The 16063-nt window shown below is 44.7% G+C and overlaps 1 protein-coding gene across 5 annotated transcripts in view; it reads right to left on the bottom strand.

Annotated features, from left to right (window-relative positions):
• Nucleotides 1–16063, bottom strand: part of SIAE (sialic acid acetylesterase) — a 42576-nt gene that overhangs the window by 16588 nt on the left and 9925 nt on the right. For 4 of the 5 annotated variants that reach the window (XM_054712774.1, XM_054712775.1, XM_054712776.1 and 1 more), the window contains 2 exons: nucleotides 13932–14107; nucleotides 2815–2953 (listed from right to left, as the gene is read on the bottom strand). The exons of the other annotated variant lie outside the window; for it this stretch is intronic. In XM_054712774.1, coding sequence (XP_054568749.1) covers nucleotides 2815–2953; nucleotides 13932–14107 — 315 coding nt within the window. The remainder of the gene's footprint in view (nucleotides 1–2814; nucleotides 2954–13931; nucleotides 14108–16063) is intronic. 5 annotated transcript variants of the gene reach the window in all.

Genomic DNA, 16063 nt, shown 5'->3' on the forward strand with positions numbered 1-16063 from the left:
TTGCTTCGTTCACCCCATTCGGTGTCTGGACCTAACAGAGAGTCCGTAGATGTTGGTTGGCTGGTGTGGGGAGGTTGTGGGTGGCTGGTACAAAGCTGGTTTCATGGATGAGCAGGTAGAGAGAAAAGGTAATGAAGAGGAGCAGGGAGAGCCCTGGCCAGGGTGGTTCAGTCGGTTGAGTGGTATCCCATGTGCCAAAAGGTCACTGGTTTGATTCCCCATCAGGGCACGTGCCCGGACTGCAGGCTTCATCTCTGATTAGGGTGTGTATGGAGGCAATCAATCGATGTTTCTATCTCACATAGATTATCCTCTCTCGCCCTCTCCCTTCCTCTCTGTCTAAAATCAATAAAAACATATTTTTTAAAATAAAGAGGCAGAGAGGTGGGAAGTCTTGAAGGATAGATAGAAGTTGAGTAAGCAGAGCTGGTATTCTAGGCAAGAAAAACAATAGATTAAAAGGCACATAAAAATGTTGAAAGTGGCCGAAACCGGTTTGGCTCAGTGGATAGAGCGTCGGTCTGCGGACTGAAAGGTCCCCGGTTCGATTCCGGTCAAGGGCATGTACCTTGGTTGCGGGCACATCCCCGGTAGGGGGTGTGCAGGAGGCAGCTGGTCGATGTTTCTCTCTCATCGATGTTTCTACCTCTCTATCCCTCTCCCTTCCTCTCTGTAAAAAATCAATAAAATATTTTTTTTTAAAAAAATGTTGAAAGTGTTTGACTGGAGCACAGGTTACAAAAGGAAGCTAAGACTGGGGGGCGGGGAGTAAAGAAGATGGAAAGCCCCTTGAGAATGAGATTGTGTGTAGGCAGAGCAGCCCCCCCAAAATGTCCACACCCTAATGGTTATAACCTGTGGCTATACCTTTCGTGGCTAAAGGGCCTTTGTAAACGGGATTGGGGTTAAGGACCAGGAGATGGAAGAGGGTCCTGGATTATCCAGGTGGGTCCAAGCGAATCACGTGAGTCCTTAGAGTCAGGAAGCCTTCCCAGTGGCAAGCAGAGAGCTGTGACAGCAGCAGAGGCAGGAGAGGCCCGGAGCGTGAGAAGGACTTGGCCTGCTGTGCTCCTCCCCAGGTACCTCCCTGCCTCCCCTCCTTCAGGGTATCACTGAAATGCTGCCTTTCTCACTAGGAATTCCACGGCCGCTCTAAACAGGAAACCACTACCTATCCCAGACCCCGAGTCTCTACCGACTGCCTTCCCTGGTGGATTTATTCAGTATCATTAGCCCGCATCACCATCTAACCTATCCCTTGATGTCCCAAACGTATCTGGTGCCTGAGTTCAGAGAGTGAAAGGGAGGTGATAGCAAGGTATGCACCCCTTATCCCAATGTAAGCGATTCCCGAGTTCTGGATAACATATGTAGTGAGAGTTCACAGACCCAAAACATTCCTCCAAAATTGACCAAAGTAAATGTAGTTCCTAAGTTCTTATTATAGGGAGAGCTCGGATAGTGTGAGACGGGAATGACATCAGGTACTTCCTAGAAAGTTTCCTGATTTTATTACTCATTTTCTATATCCCCCTGCTCTAGAACACCAGCTCCATGAGATCAGCTGTTTTTGCCTGTTTTGTTCACTGCTATACCCCCAGCACCGAGACCAGTGCCTCGCACATAGTGGGCACTCAAGGATTTGGTGAGTTCATCAACACTTGAAAATGTAGGAGCAAGCGAGGTTTCCGAGGTAAAGCATGTACAGACCAAGAAGAACAGGGACTAGGGAGATCACCAGGGGCCACACTGGAGGAAGGAACCGGAGAAAGCAGAGACCTAGGCAGAGAAGACGCGGGAAAGGAAGTACCACGCAAGCTAACAGGAACGTGCGGCTCCCCAAAGGGGCGGTGGGCGGGGTCGAATGCTTAGAGGTATCCAGAGGTATCATGAGAAGGACAGGAGTCACTTTGAGGTGAATAAGTTATTGAGATGGAAGCACAAGACAGATAATAAAGGGTTAAAGAGTGACTGCATGGAAAGGCAGTGGAAAGAATGAGAAAAAGGAGATGTTCTAGAAAGTTTTAACAAAGCAAAGGGGAGAGCGGAGGCACTGTGTGAAGGGTACCTGTTATGTTCCGTTTTGCTCTGTTTCGTTATAAAGGAAAGCTAAACTCTGAGAGCAGGGACTGTGTCTGCCTGGCTCACTGCTCTTCCCTGAGGCTGTACACAGAGCCACTTGGAGTGGGCACAGAACAGAACCTGATGGTTGAGAGAAGGCCCCAGAGGAAGTAAGAGCCCGCTTCAGAGGCAGCCATGAGAGGACCCCAGTCAGTTGTGTTCAGAGCATTGAGGCACGGAGGAGGGGTGCCCGAGGGGTCATGCTGAGCGGCCTCAGTGTGCTCAGTGAGGCTGAAGGTGGAGTCACTGCTCACAGCAAGGAAGAAGACTCGGCAGTGGGGTCTTGGGAATAAACGTATGGAATGGCTACCATCAGGAATAGGGTGCAGAGTCAACAAGAAATGAAAAAAGGCCTGGCTGGAGTGGCTCAGTGGTTGAGTGTGGACCCATGAACCAGGAGGTCACGGTTCAATTCCTGGTCAGGGCACATGCCTGGGTTGTGGGCTCAATCCCCAGCAGGGGCGGGGGCATGCAAGAGGCGACCAATCAATGATTCTTTCTCATCATTGATGTTTCTCTCTCTCTCTCCCTCTCCTTTCCTCTCCGAAATCAATAAAAATGTATTTTTTTTTTTAATGAAAAAAGGATGGCTGCATCCTAATAAACAGATAAGAACCAAATCCAGGGTCTCAGATCCCACCTGGGGCGCTGACACTCCGTGTAGGGATGGCACCTGCTCCAGCAACCACTCACCTGCGGTGGGCTTAGACCACTGCAAGTCAACCTCAGCGAGGTCCTCGAGCTCCTGCTCTGCCTGATTGAGAGACACGGAGAGGATGCGGACAGACTGGTAGGCCGCGGTGTCGGCCAGCTCGCGTGTAGCATTAAATATCTAGGAAAGAAACAGGAATGTCATTTCTTGCACCAACCTATGTGGTGGGTGGTTGACTATCCAACTGCCTCTTAAACACCATCAACTGTGGACACAAACAGGGGCCCATCCTAAACCTGACAAGCTCAGGGGAGGCCTGCATGGCGGCCCTACCAACTCAAGAGACTGAAAGTAACCACAGAGGATGGTCTGAACATAAAAATTCCTAAGTAAAAGCGAGTCATGGCGGGTAGTCCAGTCCCAGGCCTGTAGCTCCCTTGACAAAGGTTGGTCTTTACCTGAAGTGAGCCTGTCCATTGCCTTTTTGCATCTAAGATAACATGCTTTTGAAATGTCAGCGTTATCTCCGTGTCCAGACCTCTGACGGCACACCTACCGCTCCAGGCAGGACGCCACGGAACCCCTGTCATCTTGTTCTCCGCATGCCATCTCTATGTACATGTTAGTTAACCATCCTGCACCCACCGACGTGAAAGAAGTATGTGTCTGTTCATTTTACTCTTGATCTGATTCCAGGTGTTTCCTCGCTTTGCTTTCTCCCGCCCCCTTAATCGACCACCAATGGATTTCATATAACCCGCCTTGCATCTCCTCCTTCGCCATTCTCCGGAGCATTTTCTCAATCCATTGAGATTTTGCTGCCTGACAACTGTTGTGGGTTTGGCTCAGATAAACTCCTAAGAATTCTCTACAGGTTTGGATGTTTCTTATGTCAACAAGGTCCTCTGAACTCCTTCTGAGCCTTCAATACACCGATATGAAATGAGTAACCGAAACCAATGATGGGGTGGTGTGAGTCACCTTGATCTACCTTGTCCAAAAGAGATCATGAAGAATCATGTCCCCAGAGAAGGTCGGAATGCAATAAAACCTGAGATCGCAAGGAGTGAGTCTGTATTGGATGGGAGGAACCATGGCGTGGTTTAGGCCAGTGGTCGGCAAACTCATTAGTCAACAGAGCCAAATATCAACAGTACAACGATTGAAATTTCTTTGGAGAGCCAAATTTTTTAAACTTAAACTTCTTCTCACGCCACTTCTTCAAAATAGACTCGCCCAGGCCGTGGTATTTTGTGGAAGAGCCACACTCAAGGGGCCAAAGAGCCGCATGTGGCTCGCGAGCCGCGGTTTGCCGACCACTGGTTTAGGCGAAAGAAGAGCAACTGCCCCTGAGACCGCTGCGATATCTTGAAGTGAAAATACTTCTATTCAGAAAAGGTATCTGATAACATAAAACTCCTTAAAAAATGGAGCCCAAAAGGCCGTGGGGAGGCAGAGTTGTGTCATCCACACCACATAAGAGAAGCATATTAAAACACACACACACACACACACGCCTGAGAAATGATTGCTGAACTCCTGAAACATACTGAAATCAGCCTCAGCATGCTTATGTTCTCATCTGGGTCTCAGCAACTCACCAAAGAAAAACTTGGGAGAAAATGGCAATTTGAAAAGCAGTGTTCAGGGTGACGGCTGAGAACAGTCCCCAGAAACGAAACAAAGAAAAATGTCCATCCCAAATCGCTGTATGAACCCACTGCTGAGAGTATGACAGGAAGGACGTGGCGTTTTTCTGGACAAGAATACGTGTGGTCGGTACTGTGTATACGCACTGTTGGTCCTACTGGGCATCATTCCTCTAGGAGCTTATGCATAAGTGCCATTTCCTTTCATCCTGATTTCTTTTCTAAAGAAGATACTGTAAATACATTATTTTGCTTTGGTTTTTGTTTTGTTCTTCCCTTGTCCTCTCTCTATCCCCCTGGACTGGTCTGGTTTTCCCAAACAAAGGGCTAAGGGGAGCGTCAGGAAGCCCAGTTATCACTGGCCTCAGGGAACCAGCGCTCCAGCTGAGGCAGGCCTGCCCGGCGAGATGCACAGGAGGCTGGCCGCCTTCCATTGGCCGCGAGCCGCAGAGAGCGCAGCTGGCTCGCCTTCCCTCCCGCCCACCACAGAGAATACAGCTGGCCCTCCAGCCCACATTGTAAGATAAACGATCGAGCTGCCAGATTGCCCCCACAGAGCATTTCGCTGAAATAGGCTGCCCCCCCCTGCCCCCACCCCCGCCTCGCCTCTTGACTTGCCGCTGAGCCTGCTGTGGCCACTAAGATGGCCAGACACAAATGGCTCTTTTGGTCACCGTGGAAGCCACAGCCTGAACCGCTCCCTGGGAGCAGCAGCTCTCGCCCGTCAGGGTTATGGGTCTTCCCACTGTCAGGACACACGTTACCCAGAGTCTCGGGAAAATTCCATAGGAAATCCAGATCTGTGTGTTCAGGATCCTGCCTGGCGAGTTTAATGTAAAATAAACATCAGTGCGTGAGGACAGGCCGGCGCACTCACAGTACATTCTGGCCGGGGCATTATTTTTCAGCAGCAAGTACCTGTAAAGAATCCTCTCCCCTGAAACTCAGTTCCTCACCAAGTGCGAAGGCTTGTCTGCTGCTTCCATGGAAACAGTGGATGGAGCTGCTTCCATTCTCCCCACCCACACCCGCTTCCGCAGCGACGACGACGAGGAACGCAAGGGCCTCATCGCATGAGCTGCCAGCGCCCAGCTCGGGGAGGCAGCACGGTGAACGGTGAACGTGCTACTGGTCCGTTACACCCGCCGCTAACACGTAAGAGGACTGCAAGGCCAACCAAGTCGGGGTGGTTGGCGTTCTCCGATGCTGTTACCAGCACACAGAACTGGATCTGAAACACTGGCTGAAAAACCTCTATTTTCAAACTCACGTTTGTGTGTTATTTCAAGTCAAAACGTGAAAGCCACATGAGGTGGTAACAAAGATGGGGGTGGGAGCCGTAGCCGGTGTGGCTCAGTGGGTAGAGCGTTGGCCTGCAGACTGAAAGGTCTCAGGTTCAATTCTGGTCTAGGTCAAGGGCACGTACCTGCGTTGCAGGCTCCATCCCTGGCCCTGGTCAGGGCGTGGTGCAGGAGGCAACCAATTGATGTGTGTCTCTCACATCGCTATTTCTTTATATATTTTTTTTTAATTGATTTTTTTACAGAGAGGAAGGGAGAGGGATAGAGAGTTAGAAACACCGATGAGAGAGAAACATCGATCAGCTGCCTCCTGCACACCCCCTACTGGGGATGTGCCCACAACCAAGGTACATGCCCTTGACCGGAATCAAACCTGGGACCCTTGAGTCCGCAGGCTGACGCTCTATCCACTGAGCCAAACTGGTTAGGGCTCACATCGCTATTTCTCTCTGTCTCTCCCCCTCCCTTCCATTCTCTCTAAAAATCAATGGAGAAATATCCTCGGGTCAGGATTAGCCAAAAAAAAAAAAAAAAAAAAAATGGGGGTGGGTGAAAATCCTTGCTGTACCTGATGACAATTACTTCTGAAACGGGCATCCTTTCCCTACATCAGCAAGCCTTTTTGATGGATGCAGCTCCTTGGGGATATTGGCAACAAACTTAGGAATAAAGAGATTTCAGGAAGATTTTCATTTAAATGACACTTGGTTTCCCTGCTGATGAAAGGGGAAGCCTTACTCCATCTGCTGAGATCAGATTTCATCTCATCAAACACCTCAGTGTAATTATTTTTCTACCAAGTATTTAAATGAGGATGGAAATGAATACCGAGGTATTTGAAGTCATTAGGGCTGCTGGGCTGAGAGGGAGCAACACTGCCTCTCCAGGGACCGGCAGTTCAGCATCAAAGCAGCTGCTCACCAGTGTTCAATTTGTAACCTTTACACCACGTTCTTGAATTAATGAAGAAACGTCAAGATTCTATTTCCTCGGAGAATCTTGGCATGGGGTCTGCACGAGGAGCAAGGCCTGTGGTGTGTGTGTGTGAGAGAGAGATGGGGGGAGGGGGGGGCGGGCGGGGAACGTTTGTGCGTTCTGTATTTCACCTTCTACAGTTATCGGGGAAATCGGGGTCTCCTCTTCCCCACTGGGTGGTGGGGGTGGGGTCCTTACAACATCTCCAGAAAAAGAATTTTCTGAGACTCACGCGGGAGGATGTGGTTTTTATTCGCGTGGAATTACATCCCTGGTTTTCCAAAGTCCCAATTCGGGTCATGGGAGAAGTGTAGCTGGGTTTTCAGTAAAGCCAGGAGCAAAGCCAGAGTCCAGTGGTTTTTTGTTGGGTTTTTTGGGGTTGTTTTTTTTTTCATGTTGGAACCAGCTCCAGTTGAGCATCAGGCTAGCAGCAGTCCATTAGTCCACTGTGTTGGAGTCCACCTGGCTGTGGGCCATGTGGGTGAAGACAGGAGAGCCACGCCTGAGCCAGGAGCCACGTGGACATTTCTTTGTTCAGGGATTCAATATCCCAAATTTCTTATCCTTGCAGTGGCCACACCCACTCTGGTCAATGACAGACAAGTACCTTACGGACCTCACCCCAACGTTACTGGGCACGCATCTGCTCTCCTCCCTGGGGTGTGTGCAAAGCTTTTGCTCCCTGAAGTTGCCTAAATGACATGCCTATAATATTTGGCCTTCCCTTTGCTCCTATCATTAATAACTAGTTAATGGCAATGGTATCACTACTACAGTATAATACAGCAGTTTTAAAGTTGAGGAAACATCTATAAATAAGCCATCCATCATTATTCCTGTGAATCTTTTATTGTAATGTGCTAATACCCCTTCTCTTCTGGATTGTAATTTCTCTGCTTGGAAAGTAGGAATATGGGGATTGCCAAGGATATTGAGAAACGGGCTTCCTGTCTGACATTGGCCATCTTCTTCTGAGCTTGACTAGAAATATCCAAGTCTTAAGACCTACCCTGTCTTAGGAGGCGACAGATGAACATTTAGACTTTTCTCCATTTATAAACATCTCACTCGGTGTTATAAATAACACTCAATTTAAAAATTCCACTTTACCCTAACAACAAGATAGGCCTACAATCTGCCATTTCCTTCATTTGAATGTGAAGAGTGGTATGTTATAGTGGAAACCTTACCTCCTCAGAAAAGTCACATGGAGGGAGAAAAGTGGGGGGCGGGGGAGAAGAGACAGACACCCTATGTGTTGCAGTAGAGGGGGGGGGGGTCTTTGTGAGAAAAGGAATATGGAGGAGGCACATACAGTATCCTTTTGATAAAAAATTAAGTTCTACAGAATGTTAAGAGACTAGAAACCCTGGCTTTTGGTACTGTCAGCACCTAAAATGCTGTCATACATACTAAGTGCATGATTTAAAACCAATAAAATAAAGAATGAACACTTGGCTGTGTCAGGTGGAATCTTTCTACCCCCCACCCGCACCCCCCTATATCTCAGAGCTTGTAGCCTTCCTTTAATACAGAAGATGATAAAGAGTAAATTCTAGGCAGGAAGAATGTGTTCACTCTTATCAAAATCCTGTTACCAGGGTGGGATGAGAACTGGGTGGAGGAGGGCAATGGGGAAAAATAGGGGGACGTCTGCACTATTCTCAACGATAAAGATAAAACTTTTTAAAATATAGTTTTATTGATTTCAGAGAGGAAGGGAGAGGGCGAGAGAGATAGAAACATCAATGATGAGAGGGAATCACTGATCAGCTGCCTCCTGCACAGCCCACACTGGGGATCGAGCCCACAACTCAGGCATGTGCCCTGACCTCGTTAATCGAACCGTGGCCTCCTGGTTCATGGGTCAACGCTCAACCACTGAGCCACACTGGCTGGGCAAGATAAATGTTTTAAAAATCTTGTTACCATTGGCAACTAGATATTAAGGAAGGAAGCAAAGGGAATGGGGCATGAGCCTATTTGCTTCACCAGGAAGGTACAGCATTTCACACACCCCAGGGGATCTCAGCATTGCCCTGCCAAGGATTAACATCCCTCCCTTTCCCCTCTGGTACCAGATTGGGGGGTCGGGGGGGGGGCAGTAAGCACATGAGCAAAAGAAGTCAAAATGGTGCAGGGGTACATGCTTGACCATGGAGGCCTGTCAGTCTAATCAGGAGGTGGACCCATCAGAAGCCAAGAAAGCTTGGTAAGTTGATTGGTTATTTTGAAAAAGCTCCTGATCCTAAGTCCAGGGAACAAAAAGGAGCTCTCTTGCTCAGTGACCTATGCTAGTTCCATTCGTTTGCATTCTCTCTCTCTCTCTCTCTCTCTCTCTTACCCCCCCCCCCCCCCCCCCCCACACACACACACATACACATACAAACATGACCATGCAGGTCTAACAACCAGGCCATGGCAGACTGTGTGGGCTCCAAAAGACTAAGCTTTCATATGAAACAGAAACTCTCGACACTGGCCTTTGTTTTGGACTTTTTCCATGGCGGGATGGAGGGAGATGGGACACTGGAAACCCAGGGGCAGCTTTCTGGAATAAATTTTGTCACACCACAATCCCCCGTGCATGGGTCCCTGGAATGCTTTCTTCGTGATCCCATGGAAAAGGACCCGATTTCCACGAGCAACGATCTGATTTAGCTCAACAAAAAGTAAGACGAGATCCGCTGGCATAGACTGCTATTGAGAACCTGACTGTATAAATAAAAATAGATCTGGCCCATGCCTTTCTTTGCAAACAGAGAACTGCAATTAAAGCATTAGGAAAGTACTGTTTTCCTTAACGAGGTAACAGCAATTCTACTTCTATACAAAGCCATGGTTTCTATCAAGAGCTAAAATTTCACTTTTGCTGCCATTCACTTAAGTTAAAAAGGAATCCAATTAAAGTTCATTTTAAATATATTTTTGTTGATTTCAGAGAGGAAGGGAGAGGGAGAGAGAGAAGCATCAATGATGAGAGAGAATCATTGATTGGCTGCCTCCTGTACGCTCCCCACTGGGGATCAAGCCCGCAACCCAGGCATGTACCCTGCCTGAAAATCGAACCCAGGACCTTCAGTCCGCAGGCCGGCACTCTATCCACTGAGCTAAACCAGCTAGGGCTAAAGTTCATTTTAATAAACATTTACATTCAAAAGGTTTTCATATATTTAAGTAGGGCAGGAAGCAAGAGCAAATAAAATATTGGTTAGGAAGACATAAATGCAAGAATTTGGATTTTGAATTAGAAAACTAATAATGAAATGAAGTATATAGGTCCAGAGTAGAATCTTTTTAGTTGCATTATTTAGTAATGCGTTTGAAAGAAAAAAGGAAACTATAAGTGGTAGAAGCAAAATAAGAAATAAGCAAAATAAGAAATCATAACGTATGTTAAAGGATTCAATTTTATAATAAAAAAAGAAATTCATTGAGATCATGGTCTAGTTGTAGATTTTAAAATCTCAAATTTAAATGTTCTCAAAGAAAGAGAAATAGATAACAAAAGAAAGGCAGGAAAATAAAAGTCAACTTGAGAAGAAACTGAGTTTTAGAGAAAGAGCTAGGGAAAACAATATTTCCAAGTTCTTAATCTATTATAGTGATACCATTGTAATTAGCTAATTATTAATAATAAATCTAGTCAAGAAGGTAGAAGATACCAAAAACTATAAAACATTGCTGGGGAAAAAAGTAAAGACATTAATGGAAAGACATCCCATGTTCACAATAGAAGTTAAAATGCCAACACTACCCAAAGAAATCTACAGATCCAAACACAATACCTATCAAAAATCCCAGGAGCCCTTTTTTCCCCAGAAATGGAAAAGCATATTCTCACATTCATATGGAATTGCAAGAACCCTGACTAACCAAAATAATTTTGAAAAAGAAGGACACAGTTGGAGGACTCACACTTCCCAACTTTGAACCTTACTACAAAGCTACAGTAATTAAAACAGTGTGGCCCTGGTATAAAGAGAGACCTGTAGATCAATGGAATTGAATAGAAAGCCAAGAAATAAAGCTTTATATATTAATTAATGGTTAATTAATTATTGACAAGAGTACCAAGACCACTCAGTGGGGAAAGGACAGTCTTTTCAACAAATGGTGCGGGGAGAACTGGATATGCTACTTCAAAAGAATGAAGTTAGACCCTTGTCTCACACCATGTACCAAAACTGACTCAAAAAGAATCAAAGACCTAAACTTAAGAGCTAAAACTATAAAACTCTTAGAAAACAACATTGGGGAAAACGTCCATGACATTGGATTTGGCAACATTTCATGAATATGATACCAAAAGGACAACAAAATAAATAAAAACATAAATTGAACTTTATCAAAAGAAAAAAACTTTTGTGTATCAAAGGACACCCTCAGGAAATGAAATAATCTAAAGAATGACATAAAACATTTTCAAATCATATACCTGACAAGTGATTATTAATCTAGAATACTTAAAGAATTCCTACAATTCAACAACAAATAACCCAATTCAAAAATGGGCAAAGGACTTGAAAAGACATCTATCCAAATAAGTCTTACAAATGGTACTCAATATCATTAGTCATTAGGGAAATGCAAATCAAAACCACAATGAGATACCTCTTCATACCTACTAACACGCTATAATAAAAAAATTTAAAAAGGAAAAGTAACGTGTTACTGAGGACATAGAGAAACTGGAACATCTGCATATTGCTGGTAGGAATGCAAAATGGTACAGCCAGTGTGGAAAATGGTTTGGTGGTTTCTCAAAAGTTAAACACAGAACTAACAGGTGACCCAGCAATTCCATTCACAGGTATTTTTCTAAAAGAATGGAAAGCAGGGACTGGACCAAATATCTGCACACCAATGTTCATAGCAGCATTATTCACAAGAGCCAAGAGGTGGAAGCAGCCCAGGTGTCCATCAAACAGGTAAATGGATAAACAAAATGTGTCATATAAAATAGAATGCAATTCAGCCATAAAAAGGGATAAAATGTTGACATATGCTACAACATGGATGGACCTTGAAAATGTTATGCTTGATAATCCAGACACAAAGTCAAATATGATTCCACTTATATGAAGTAACTAGAATAGGCAAAGTCATAGGAGGAAAGCAGACTAGAGGTTACTAGGGGCTGGAGGAAGAAGGGGAATTATTGCTTAACAGGTACAGAGTTTATGTTGAGGATGAGGAAATAGTTTTAAGTAGAGATAAGGTATGGGTACACACAGAAGGGTGAATAAAAGGTGGGGCAAAAGTAGGTTTACAGTTTGAGTGTGTGAAACACAATATTTTGTTTTTCTTGTATTATTATTTATTACTAGAGGCCCAATGCACGAAGATTCATGCAAGAATGGGCCTTCTTTCCCCTGGCTGCCGGCACCGCCTTCACTCCATCCTGGAGTTGCCTTTCCGCCTTCCCACACTGCCCAGAGGCCCAGAGCGGCTGGGGTGATGCGGAATGCCTGCATTGTGCAAATTAACCTGCCATCTTTGTTGGGTTGATTTGCATACTCACTTCTGATTGGCTGGTGGGTGTCGCAAAGGTGTGGTCAATTTGCATCTTACTCTTTTATTAGTGTAGATTGTATTATTTTCCATATGAACAACTGTAGACCTACTTTTGCCCCACTCTGTATATTTAATGGTTAAAAGGATAAGTATATTTTTAAGCACATTTTTATAAAGTATGTTTTAAAAACAAAGTCTCCAAAATACCAAGTGAGAACACAGCTGCACCAGCGGGGGACGGGGAAGAGCTGAGTAGGCAGAAGCACCTGGGGATGAAGGTTGGCTGTTTCAGTTAATAGCAATGGAAAATGAGGATTCCAAAAGAGCAAGCGTGAACATGGGCTGCATTAGTAGAAATATAGTTCTCAAAACAAGGGAGGTGACCATCGAATTGGCCAGACCAGTGCTGGAGACCCGAGCTCTGTTTGGGGCCTCACCCCGGAGAGGACAGTGGTATCCTGGGTTGTATTTGGGGAAGACTGACTAGCATGGTGAAGGATATGGAAACCCAGGACATCTAGGGATCAGCAGAGAGAATAGAATCAAGAATGTCTTTTTCCATTTAGCAGGACCTCATAGTTACCCAAAGAACCAACCCTGACAAAAAGGAAAAACAAAAACAACTTGAGGAAAACAGGTTTCTTGCTCAGTTTAAGGAAGAACTTTCATTTCTCCTTTTTCTTTCCTCTTGTTTTATCAAACTGCCCCTCCCCCAGCATCTAACATGCCTCCTCACAGCAGCTACAGACATTTTTTTTTTTTTTTTTTTTTTTTTTTTTTTTTTTTTTTTTTTAAATATATTTTATTGATTTTTTACAGAGAGGAAGGGAGAGGGACAGAGAGTTAGAAACATTGATGAGAGAGAAACATCAATCAGCTGCCTCTTGCACACCCCCTACTGGGGATGTACCTGCAACCAAGGTACATGCCCTTGACCGGAATCGAACCCGGGACCCTTGAGTCCGCAGGCTGACGCTCTATCCACTGAGCCAAACCGGCTTCGGCTACAGACATTTTTAGTTAGAATATAATACACTTACATAGTTCAAAACCGAACCAACCAAGTAAGTAAATAAGCAAACAACCAACCAACTAATAAAAAAAAGAGAGAGAAAGAAAAAAAAAAAAAAGTGATTTTCTCTAAGCCATACCCTAGTAAAAGGCTAAGCCAACATTCAATCTTATTTTTTCAATCTCCATGACAACAGAAGACAAGTAGTGTATTAGTTGCTCAGCATTAAAACAAAATCTAATTGTTTTGGTTCCCTAGGCTCTCTCCAGAAGCTCATCTACTAGGATCAATCAAAAAGAAGAGTAATCTCCTTTGTCTTCAATTTGTTATGAAACCTCTGTTACCATCAGATATACTCTAGCTTCTGCCTTTAGCTCAGGAAGGTGAGGCAAGAATGCCTGGCACACTGGCCATACACTCACCGTGACAGAAAGCAGCTCTGGAGTCGCATCCTGGCTCCACTATTAACTGTGACCTTAGGCAGGTAATTTAATCTCAGTGATCCAGTTTCCTAGTCTGTGAGCTATGAATAAAGTACTTACCTCAAAAAGTTGTCAACTCAAACAGGCAAAGCAATTAGAACAGATCTTAGCACATGGTAAAAAGGTTTCTATCTCTTTCTCCTCCTTGCTGCTTCCTCCTCTTTCTTTTCCTTTTTCCACAACATCAACATTATTTATTATCACTGAGACTCTGCAAATTACCTGTGAAACCGTCATCTGCATGTTGCTTTGCCCACTGCAAAGCCAGACATCTCCGAATAAGACATCATGAACTCCCACGGTTAAGTTCATTTTTCCAAAAGTCTGCTGTGCCATCACTTCATAAGGTCCACCAGGCTTCATAGGATCCAGTACCACCATCCATTTATTAGAGTGTGCTGAAATAATAACAAAAGGCTCCAAGGAATAATTCAATTAATTAAAATTAAATTAAAGCCCAATCCTGTCACGCATCATACTCATTTGTGGCCATTCCCAGCTTCAGTGATCAACTGAATTCAAAGCTAAGAAAATTGGCCACATTTCAGACAAGCAAATAGAAATAACAGCAGCGGCATTTCTATCCTTAATCTGTGCCAATCCCTTCTGACTTTTAACTGAAGCATTTACAAGAGAAAAAAATTAGCCAGTCGTAATCCTAAATGAGAACAGACAAAAATACAAAAGAAATTAAAATTCAAGGGAGTTTAATAAAAACAAAATAGAAATTCTTATTGGACTATCCAGCTGTCAATATTAATATAACCATAATCTAATACATTTTCACAGTGCCCCAATTAGAGAAAATCATTTGTAATCTGAAACTTCCCCTTGCCTGATGGTATCATCTTTGTTCTCAATACCCCCACCTCCTCCCCACAATGCTACCAAGGATTAATATTAGCAGTAATTCTGGGTTCTCCTGTCAACAGTTAAACAGGTGAGTGGAGAAAATGTCACATGAAGAAGTATTGAAAGGCATATAAATTAGTCTCTCTGGCCCAGCCAGGGTGGGTCAATGATTGAGCATCAACCCATGAACCAAGAGGTCACTGGTTTGATTCCTGGTCATAGCACATGCCCAGGTTTTGAGCTGGATCCCCAGTGGGGGGTCGTGCAGGAGTCAGCCGACCCATGTTTCTCTCTCATCAATGTTTCTAGCTCTCTATCGCTCTCCCTTCCCCTTTCTCTAAAATCAATAAAAACATATATTTTTTTCAAAATTAGACTCTCTATGAAGAAGACATTTAGATTTGCCCAATTAATTATTTTCAGAGTTATCTACCAGACTTAAGGTTTCCAGGCTCAATTAAAGCGATGAAAAGTTACCCAAGACCCTATTTCAGAAATTCCTAGCATATTCCTTAGGAACCACCTCCCTGCCACCTTCCTCCCTCTCACCCACTCACGCCACCACCTCTGCAAACATCATACTCAGAAACTTAAAAAAAATATATCTTCAAAGTGGCAAAATTATGCCTAGGAGAACCAAACCACATGAACAAAGTTGAAAAAATGAGAGTGAGAAAATAGAGAAGTAATCTTTTAAAAATAAATCTTCTTGGCATAATGCAGAAGAATAGGGACTGATTTATAATTTAATGTAATTTCAACGGGAAAGAATGGTTGAGAACTGGAAAGGAAGCATCCCGAAGTTATTATACCAGTCTGTAAAAAAATAATAATTATAAAAATACTGCCCAAGTGACTAATAGGAGCCAGACAGGGTGCTGGGTTCTTTCTGATCAGCAAGAGCTAAGCAGAAGCAGGAGAAGTCCAGATGCAGGACAGGAGATCAGTAAAAGCTCAGCCCATAAAGGACCGCTCATTATTGGGGGGAATGTCCAAGACCCCCAAGGCACCAGGGAAGGGGTGCGTGTTTGCTCCTCCAGTAAGCACAACTGACTCATTTGCGACCAAATGCCCGCTACTGTTTTTATACCACTGAGAGCCAGACATCAACATATCATACGTTTAACTCACCCAAAGCAGGAAAAGCACTGCTTTGGAAGCAGTGGGCAGCGGGTACAGACTGTGTCACACAGGTGCACGCGCTCCGTATGGCTCACACTTCCGAGCAGGCAGACACGCCAATCTGTCCCAGCTGCAGTCTTGCCAAGGTCTTTCCAGGCTCCCTGCACTGACATAGCTCACTGGAGCTCTGTCCTGCTGCCACCAGCTTTACTCGTTTATAATGATAAAGTCAACCCCCCGAACACGGAGGACAGGACTGTCGGTTAGCCTTCTACGACTAGACAATCCATTCCTCGCCACTGCTGTTAACTTGATCTTCCCTCCACCTCAATTCAGGCAATATGGCTGGTGAAGAGGACAGCCTTCACCAGAGTTTCTGC

The sequence above is a fragment of the Eptesicus fuscus genome, chromosome 23 (assembly GCF_027574615.1).
Source record: "Eptesicus fuscus isolate TK198812 chromosome 23, DD_ASM_mEF_20220401, whole genome shotgun sequence".
Classification (NCBI taxonomy): domain Eukaryota; kingdom Metazoa; phylum Chordata; class Mammalia; order Chiroptera; family Vespertilionidae; genus Eptesicus; species Eptesicus fuscus.